This window comes from Cygnus atratus, chromosome 1 (assembly GCF_013377495.2).
Source record: "Cygnus atratus isolate AKBS03 ecotype Queensland, Australia chromosome 1, CAtr_DNAZoo_HiC_assembly, whole genome shotgun sequence".
Taxonomy (NCBI): domain Eukaryota; kingdom Metazoa; phylum Chordata; class Aves; order Anseriformes; family Anatidae; genus Cygnus; species Cygnus atratus.
The window spans coordinates 97,181,158-97,190,967 of record NC_066362.1 but is presented as its reverse complement, the minus strand read 5'-3'; the positions used below and the strand labels follow the sequence as shown (position 1 = coordinate 97,190,967).

General features: G+C 47.4%; 1 protein-coding gene across 4 annotated transcripts; it reads left to right on the top strand.

Annotated features, from left to right (window-relative positions):
- Window positions 1–1,939: 1,939 nt before the first annotated feature.
- On the top strand, window positions 1,940–7,151 carry IGSF11 (immunoglobulin superfamily member 11). Of its 4 annotated transcripts, none has more exons than XM_035540601.1 (6): window positions 1,940–2,069; window positions 3,303–3,510; window positions 4,325–4,480; window positions 5,487–5,537; window positions 5,839–5,989; window positions 6,701–7,151. In XM_035540601.1, the coding sequence occupies exons 1-6, from the start codon at window positions 2,031–2,033 to the stop codon at window positions 7,149–7,151; spliced, it is 1,056 nt and encodes a 351-aa protein (XP_035396494.1). In that variant the 5' UTR covers window positions 1,940–2,030. The 4 variants fall into 4 exon arrangements, with proteins under 4 accessions (XP_035396494.1, XP_035396496.1, XP_035396493.1 ...); XM_035540603.1 differs by having other exon boundaries at window positions 5,487–5,549; window positions 5,926–5,989; XM_035540600.1 differs by having other exon boundaries at window positions 5,487–5,609.
- The last annotated feature ends 2,659 nt before the right edge of the window (window positions 7,152–9,810 follow it).

Genomic DNA, 9,810 nt, shown 5'->3' with positions numbered 1-9,810 from the left:
GGCTTGAAGAGAAGAAGATCTCTTGTCGAAGTCATGTTCAGTAAGAGATACCTCGTTTCTGGTCTTTGGGCTACTGCAACTGCCTGGCTTGCCATAAGGAGCTCAGGAGTCCAAACTGTTGACCACAGAAGCAACTGGAAGGCAGATGCCTTGTAATAAAGGTCATGCTTATTACTGGCCCTTCAAATTATTTACTTCCGCTTGCTGCTGACAGCCTTTCATAGGAGATTGATGGATTAAGCTTTCACCAGCTGTTCTGTGTCCAAGCACCTAATTCTTTCAGATTTTAGAACCAGAGCCAAACTGTTTCAGTAGGAATTTCCAAAATGTTCTATATTTTTAAACATATTCCAAGCCTGTGAGGAAAGTCAGACTTTTGTTTTGTTTTCTGCCAAGTAAGAAACTCATGAATTTCACTCAGAGAGATTTAAGTTGTCATTTTGTCTGGTTCTATTTTGAAGCATTTCTCCCAGAACTACCTGAAGCTTTAGGGGTAGCAGTTGGGGAGGAAGGGAGGGAGTTGGGAAGTCTGGAGGAGGTTGCTGAGGATCTGCAAGGTCCTTGTGTATTGCAGCTCCAGAGCACTCAGTCCAAATCCAGGAACTCATCACAGGCTGTTCAGGTGCTGCTAACTTTGGATCTATAGAGTCTGAAGTTCAGTGCTTCCAGGCTCTGAGTGACCCATTTCTCCATTAGGCAGGCTGAGAAGGATCCCAACACACGTATGTTTGAGTGAACACTTAGCTTTTTCTCAGAAACTAGCCTGTTCGATTTCTTCAGAGTTCAGCTGGAACCATATTCTTTTTCAAGGAGCATTTCACCTTCAGCAAAGGTGAAATGAAAACTTTGCCAGCAGCTCTTCCTGAAGTCAGCAAGAGAATAGAGTAGTCCTCAGACTACATCCCGGTGTTAGCAATATTCTGATATTGCCTTGGGGCTTGAAAACTTCTTAGCATCTCCTCCAGCAGCCTCCTACATGCGTTGCACAGGAAGATAGTGAGCTGGCATGATGAGAGATGTCTAGAGTCAACGTTTTGATTTTGTGCGAGAAAGTGGTTTAAAGAATTTTAGTGCTACTCAAAACAGTGCTGGTGACTCCTTGGTTAGTTTTATTTGACAAGATTTTGGCAGTAGGAAAGGAGATATTTCCCTGTGTGACTTGCAGTCTAAACACTGCAGCCTTGAGCTGCTGCACTGGGAAGCTGGGACTTGTCAGACTTTGTGCCCTATCCAGCTTGTGTGGAATGCAAAGAAGTGAATGGTGGAAATGCTGGGAAATAAAAAAGATTGGATCAAATCCTCCTTTATCTGAGTAGCCATTTTTCACCAGCTAGGAAGAAACACCTGGCCTGGAAAATATTTAGATTTCTAACCCTTTAAATCAAAAATAGTGCTAAAGTGTTTCTGTTCATACTGGACTTCACAAGGAGGAGAAGTTGGGGGAGATCTGTGTTTCTACTTTAAATAATGCGTTCTCTCTTCTTACCCCTTGGTGAAGCCTTTTAGACTGCAGTTTCCTCTTCTGTTTCAGTGATGTCGGGTATCATTAAGATTGATGGAATTGAAAACATATTTCATTATCTCTTAAACACAGCTTGGCTGCTTTTACAACTCTTTCCCTGTTGCCAAAACAAAGCCTGATGTTTTCAGAGGCTCTGAAATGAGAGTGCTCTCACTTGAAAGGATGGCCTATCTGCATTTGCTTTTGGAAGAGGTCTGCATGAGAGCAGCCTCATATGTTGAGGGACAAATATAATTCTTTAGATTGAAGTAATTGGTAAGGGACTGCTGTGTAACAACAGGATGCTGCTGTCATGACCTGTCTGTGCATGGTGCCACCTGAAATGTTCAAACTGGGAGTTCTTCTCCTGAAATGCTTGAACTGGGTGTTCTTTTTCTTTCTAGGTATGGTGTGTCCTCTGGAGGTGTCAGTCAGTTCAGGGAGTATCCAGGTTGCCCGAGGCCAGACAGCAGTATTGCCCTGCACCTTCACCACTAATGCTGCTCTCACTAACCTTAATGTCATCTGGATGGTCACTCCTCTTTCTAATGCCAACCAGCCTGAACAGGTAACTCCTTTCTCACTGGAGCATATATTTCTTTGGAGTTTTCCTTTCCATACCCTTTTGACAGTAGTAAATAGACTAGTAAATAGACTACATCTGGATGTAGTCTATTTACAATGCTGAGTCTCTGGTTGCCCCAGAACATTCTCTTCATTGCTGAACATGATCCGCAGATCTTAGATGAATTTGATTTATTCAAAGCCTTGTAAATTGATTGTGTGCATTGTGCCCTTGACTGGTTGTGCAATCAGGGCAGATGTATGTGTTACAGTACGGCTGCCTTGTACTTCTGGTGGTTTGTGTGTTCAAAAGAGCACAGGCAAGATAATCCAGGTTTTGATGCACTGGCTTTAGGATTTGAAGGATCTGGAATCAGCTGCAGGCTTAAACCTGTGAAATCTCTGTAACATGATCTCATAGACTCATCTTCCCTCTTACTTTTTCATTGCCTGTTGTTTTTGCAAGGCCATTCTTACAAACATTAGCAAAGGAGACCCTATTATGTTGGATACAACAATCATAACCTGTGAGCTGCTGGCCTGGGTTTGTCCACATACTAAGAGGAGAAGAAACCCATTGCTCTGAAATGCACTGATCTTTGGTCACACTGTCCCTGTCACATTTGCTGTTCAGTTGTCTGATTCAGTGTCCTGCACCGAAGAGAACTTGCTCCTCAGGGACTTGGTTTGAGTACAGACTGCTATAAAAGCTGTTGGATTGGTAGAGGCTGCACAGACTCTAGGGTTGCATTGTTTATTATTCAGTTCATCCTAGTGATCGTCAGTGAGCAGTTTCAAATCATGGCAGGACATTACTGGCTGACACCCAAAATGATACTGTCCACTAGGCGGATGCCTTCCAGCAAAGTACTTACTGACCTGCAGAGTCTCTGCCTCTCTACATCAATCCTGTCTGGACGGGTAATGACTGTTATATGAAACAGGGTGGTATTACCCATCCAGCTATGCCAGAAGACTTGGGTAGTTATCTGGTCCATTTGCTTTTGTAAACATTTTTGTTGACATAAAACAGGCCACTGACTGTGTTCTTCCGTTAGAGAAAACGCTTCTCCTAGGATCAGTCTTTCTGGGTCTACCGTTGTATATTGATGTTTGCTTATTCAGAGATCCTTTAGGAAATGGTCCTTTCAGCTTTCAGAGCCCATGTTTTACTTGCTGTTCTCCCTCCTTGTTCAGCCTCTGCAGAGTGTTATTTGATTCTTCCTTTCTTTTCCAGGTTATTCTTTACCAAGGGGGTCAGATCTTTGGTGGTGCACCCCAGTTCTATGGGCGAGTGGGGTTTGCTGTGACAATGCCAACCACCAGTGCCTCCATCTTCATCAACAACACCCAGCTATCAGACACTGGCACATACCAGTGTTTGGTCAACAATCTTCCTGACCGAGGCAGCAGGAATATTGGAGTCATTGGACTGACCGTCTTGGGTGTGTGTATTGGGATTATGGGGGAAAGGGAAGGAATTGGGGCACGGGAGTCCTCTGTGTTTGATGGTTCTCATAGCATAAAAATATGGTGGTCTGTGCATTGGAGCCCATGGACATACTGTGGTGAGGGATGGGTTGGGTTCTGAGGACTGTGGGAGTTTGTAGGACACATACCCTCATATGCAGATGTGTATAACAGAGTTTTAAAATATGGTAGAGAAAAAGCTTTTGTGGCAGGCTTGTGATGTGGAGTTGCAAAGAAGCATGAATAAAGCATGTGTGCATCTTTGAGAGCTAAGGGGACTGTAAGAGTTTTGTGCATAGTGACAAGAGAAGAGAATGGACTTTTAGATCTTTGCTTCCTTTTCAAGAAATGAATTAGTTCTGGATGCTCCCTATGACATTAAATACTACAGAGCATGTGCCATTATAAGGCTATGAAAACAAAATCCAACTACAGCATATTCTTTATGCTGCCCTGTTAGTTGTTGCTACCCGTGCTGTCTCAAACATAGAAATGTTCATCCTTTTTTTTTTCCTCTAGGTAGGGCTCTACAAGTAGTGGGTCCTGGGAAGGCAGTTATCTGGTACCTTGATGGACAGGCTAGTCAGGAATCTTTGTGAATTGTCACCCCTCAAACCTTAAAGGATTCCTGTCTGCTACCTCCTTTCTGGGCTTTGTCTGATTCTTGTCCCCTATCAGCTCATGCCAATATCCTTGCTTTTCCCTGCAGTGCGTGTCCAGAACGAGCCTGTACTCCACTGTTTGGTCATGTTTTCTGATCTTCTGTCACTTTCCCCTCTTCTCTTGTAGTTCCTCCTTCTGCCCCGCTTTGCAGAATCCAGGGGTCCCTGGACGTGGGCAGCGATATCACACTGACCTGCAGCTCGGAAGAAGGCATCCCCCGGCCAACATACCTCTGGGAGAAACTGGACAATGTTCCCAAGTTGCCCCCAACTGCCACACAAGGTGCTCATTCTGATTATCCTCTTATTTCCAAGGTGGCAGCCTGGGCTTTCCCTTGTCTGAGCTGCCCGAGATGACACAGCTCTTTGAGTGGCTGCCATCACTTGCATGGTCACTTATTTGGAACGAAGATTCCTGGAGTGCTTGGAGTGTTTTGGACTAGGTATCCATCAGTGGCCATTTAAAGTTTCATCTTATTTTGGTACAGAACTAATGTTCCCCTTTAAGGAACAAGGGTCTAGTCAAACAGGAGACAGAGAATAAGGTTGCCAGATGTTTGCACATGGCTGGAGATTTCATCTGCCAATTCACCTAAATTTTAAACCAAATGCAAGGCTCATAGATTGAAAATTGGGAGAAGAGAGGCAGAATTATCCCCTGAAAATCCTGCCATCTTGTCTCATTGAGATCACTGTGCTCTGATATATTAGGCTGGAGCTGCCTTTTAGGTGTGTGCAAAAGCAAGACCCTGATCAGACTGGGTATTGCCCGGCCACAAGTCCCATCCGTGAGGTTTCTTAGCCTGTGTCCTGACCAAATAGAGGTAGAAGTACTTACTTTTGCCCTTTGTCTTGCTGTATTTTAAGAACACACAAGAATTTTAGTTTCAGGTAATTCCAGAATGAGAAAAAATGCAAGGGCAGGGGTTAGGAAGCCCACGGATGGGAAAGCAGTGTTGCTGTGAGGCAGGACTGAATTTAACAGGTAGATCTGGGTATAGGTAATTGCACATCTCTTCTTTCCTCCCTTCTCTCACACAATGATATGAGTCCCAAGCTTTCATTTGCAGAAATTCATCTGTAAGAAGAAAAAGAAATATCTAGTGTAAGCTCCTTAAGACCTAATCTTGTGCATGTGTGCACAATGCTTCCATCTCAAGGTTATTTCCTAATTTATTTATCTCTTAAGAGTCTCACACATCAATTCTCTATTTGCTGGATTTGCCTTTTCATGGTTTTCCTCAAGCCCAGGGCGGGGGGATTTAAATCCTTCTTTTCTCTCTAACTAGACCAAGTCCAGGGCACTGTCACTCTCCGAAATATCAGCACTGTGTCCTCAGGTCTTTACCAATGTGTGGCTTCAAATGCCATTGGAACCAGCACTTGCCTTCTGGACCTACAAGTCATTGCACGTAAGTATTTTGCCAAAGGAGGCTTGGTCACCTGCTTCTGTCTTGTAACAGTAACGCGTGTAACCATGTTTGCTGTGAGCCACCGTGTGCCTCTCTATCAGAAGATCGTTTTACTCTGGAATGGGGACATTGCCTTTCCCCCTTCCAAGCCACATAGCTTCAAATGTTCACAGATGGCCACAGCCCAGCCCTGATTTCTTCTCCATTCTCTATTCAATTCTCCCCACAGCCCACCCCTGGAGCATTGGCCTGATTGCTGGAGCAGTGGCCACAGGTGCTGTTGTGCTTGTTGTCTGCATTGTGTTGGTGGCCATAGCACTGTTTTACTGGAAAAATAAACACAAAGAAGAAGAAGAAGAAGAAATTCCCAATGAGATAAGGTAGGGGTCAGGGAAAACTGATGCCAGGGAATCTCTGATCACCCAGCAAAAGCAGCAGCTCTCAGGAAGGGAAGCAGAGATCCTGCTTTTACTCATCCCAGGTGTGTTTCGCTGGGCCAGGGGAAGGTCTCCGTATCTGCCCAGAAAATGTAGGGAGCAAATGAAGAATGGTAACTACAGATTTTGCTTTCCAAATTACCATTATTGGAAACTTCACCTTGGCACTGTTAGCGCCATAGGAGAGTGACTGTGTATGTGGTGGGGATCCTAAACCACAGTATCAGATAGTGATAGCTGAAGAGCTCTGTAGGTACAGCTGTGATGTTCTCTGGTGTTATAGCCACAGTGTTTCCCTCTGGCAGCATCCCAAAGATCCCCTGAGGATCAACTTTTTTGATTGTACAAGTACAGTCATACTGACTGGCTGTGTAGCACCAGTGGTTCTGATAACCACTGGTTTTGCCCCCTACAAACGTAAGTGTGGGTTGCTTCCCTCAGTGGTGGGCACACAGAGCAGTTAATGTGCACAGAGGTGGGTCCCGTAAAGAGGAATGAGTGAACAGGTCAAGAAGTGATGCCAGTTCACACTGGTACTGTCTTTCTCCTTGAATTGATGTCGTTGTCCCCAGCGGAGGTGGATGGAAGGGGCAGGGGTGCATAGGGGAAACAGAGCATCATCCTAGCTGTACCCTCATGCCCTCTTCTCCCCAGGGAGGACGACCTGCCACCCAAATGCTCCTCCGCTGCCAAGACATTCCACGCTGACGCATCCTCATCAGAGAACGACACCCTCACCTCCTCCAACACCTACAACAGCCGCTACTGGAATGACCCCAAGGCCAACCATGCCACAGACTCCTTCACCCGCTTCAGCAACAGCAACGACACCCGCCAGCCCCCCTTCTCCCGCTCAGGGAGCACGAGTGCTCGCCCTGTCTACGCCAACGGCGGCCACCCCTCCCCGGCTGCCCCTAAGACGCTGGTGGTGACGGCCAGCACAGCGCCGTCCCCACAGGAGGTGGCCCGGAGCAATGGCTCTGTCAGCAGGAAGCCTCGGCTTCCGCAGACCCGCTCCTACGCCGTCAGCCAGGCCACGCTGGAGCGGATCGGGGCCGTTCCTGTCATGGTGCCTGCCCAGAGCCGGGCTGGCTCCCTTGTGTAGGGGCACGCCGGCAGCCATGAGCTGAGCAAGGGCCTTGTGTACCAGAGAGGCAGAGACTTGGCCGAGGGACCCTACTCCTTCCTGAAAGGCAGCGAGGCAGCCGGGGTGGGCCTACCAAAGCCACTGCCAGCCGGTGGGACAGCCCCGGCCATGCTGTGATGCCCCCCAGCTCTCGGGGCTCCACCATGGACGCCACAGATGTGCCAAGGCTGCAGGGGCATGAGGGGACCCTTCCTGGCTGCTGGGCCCCAGCCAGGACCCCCTCCCAGCCCAGCCTTGGGAGGGGAGCTTTTGCTTTTGTTTCCACTTTGTTTCGTTGGGGGGCATTTCCGTTCATTTGGGTCTTTCAGGGAGGTTTGGGGAGATTATATATATTTTTTTTTTCTGTTGTTGTTGCTGTTTTATTTCCAAGAGGACAACAGCCTGTGTGGGGCAGGGAGGGGTGCCCAGTCAGGATATGCCTTGTCGTGGAAGCTATGACTCCCTCCCTGCTTTGCCAGCCCTGCTGCTGGATGAGGAAGGTTGTGGGACGGGGATGGACATGAGGATGCACTGGCTGAGGTGGAGGCACAGCTGCCAGCCAGGCCAAGGGGAAGGCTGGACAAGGGTGCAGGTCAGAGAGCATTTCTCTTTATTTATTTTTGCCATTTTTCCCCTCAACTCTGACACACACACACAAACACATGCGCGCACGTGTCATCCTTAGGCTCAGTGTTTCTCAGTCACCACCAGAGCCCTCTTCATGGATGTGGAGAGTGTTGCCATCTGGGTGTCTGCTCCTGAGAAGCTCTGTGAAGAGAGAGGGTGCATTGCTGCTGCTGCTGCAAATCTAGTGGCTTTTTATATTTTTATTGTTATTTTTTGGGGTATGGCAGAGCAGCAGACAGGCCCTGAGAGGAGTCTGCTGAACCTGGGCTGCTCAGACAGAGGGCAAGGAGCTTCAGACCCCACAGCTGTGGTGTTTGCATGGGGGGTTTTCTTTATCAGACTGCGCACGGCTGTCCCGCATGTCAGGGCACGTGTTGTGTTTGGGGCCCTCACACAGAAGCACTACGGTTTTCATTCCCTCTCATGCACACACACACAAACTTCCCAGATGCTGAGGATGGCAGGATTTGTTTCTAAATCCCTTTCCTTAGATAGAGTGAAAGCAGGGGCTCAGTGGATGGAGTAACCCTGTGGAAGCCCACATGCTGTCTCTCTGCCTCACTTACTTCCCGCACTGGTACTTGTGGCACCTGCTGGTGGCTCTCCCATCTCCTCGCAGTCAAGGAGGTGGCTGGGGCTGGCACCTGTCCTTTTACTTTTTCTATTGCAACTAAATAGCCTTAATCAAAGCCAAGGGTTGAAACCGCTCAAGGGACCTAGTGCTATTGGAGGACTGGACCAAGGGCTTGGACTCCTCCTGTGAGAGAGCCCCGGCTCAGAGGACCATGCCTGGATGGGTGTACTTGCCCTCCTACATAACACCAAGCCTTGCACATGTAAAGGCAGTGGTCACCTCCAAAAGTACCAGAGACCTCCCAGATCTGCTCTTGGAAAAGCAATGTGGGCGATCACAGGCGACTTTCTGTAGCTCACACTGGGAAAGGGTCTGTTTAAGCCAAGAGACTTCCTTGTCCCCCTTTCCCTGTCCTGGCACAGCTTCACTTTCCCTAGCAGTGCATACACCTGGGGCAGGGCCTTCTGCCTGTACTGTTCAAATGCAAGCACAGCTTCTGTGGAAGGAGGGGAAGAGGTGAGGTCTGGGTTCCCACATAGACGCAGTTCCTTTGGAGAGGTTGGGGGTTCTTGGGCAGCACTTGGTTTGAAGCTTGGCTGAGATTTTGTGCCTTCTTTGCTTAAAATAAAAATAAAAAAGGAAAAAAAAAAGAAAATATACAGCCTCCCTTCCTTCCCCCCTCCTGCACAACTCTGTCCAGAATGGGTGCAGTGGTGCAGACAGGTGGTTGTTGTGTGCGTGTACACAGAGTTCACCAGAGCAGCCCTCTTTCCTGCCTGTCTGCTCTCTTTGCTGCTGGGTGGTAGGATTGACATGGGGAAGAAGAGTGGCTTTTGAAACCCCAGTGTGGGAGGAAAAATAAAAAAAAACAAAACACAACGCAATCAAAGAAAAACCCAGACACACTCTTTCCGCTTTTGAAACAGCCCGTGTGGCATTTACAGGAACACTGCCCTCAGCAGGCCCCTTCCTCTAGTGGGAAAGCTCTTCTGGTTCCTACTCTCCATAAGACTGTTTGCTCCTCTTTCTTTGTTCTTTCTAATTGTCTAAAATTCAATAAAACTTTATTCATATAAAAAAGGACTTTTTAATGCCTGCTGCTGCATTTTTTTTCCTATTAATTCTGTAACTACAATGAATTTGGCTGTTAATACTCAGCCTTGATAGGGCTGTCAGTAAGCAGCGACCATGCAACCAAGACCTGAATCTTATTAGGCCAGCCATTTTGGTAGTGCACCTGGGTACTATAGCCTTGTTTTGCACATTCATAGTACTCTGACACATTGCCCTTGAAGGTACAGTTTCCCAAGCTTGCAAGATCTCTGCTTCTCTAGGCAAAGGTGAGTTTTATTTTTTTGTCATTTGGGGGTGGGTGGGAATCCTTTGTGCTGCTTTGAGTGATGTGGGAAAATATTTTGTTTAAAAATGCCTGAATTT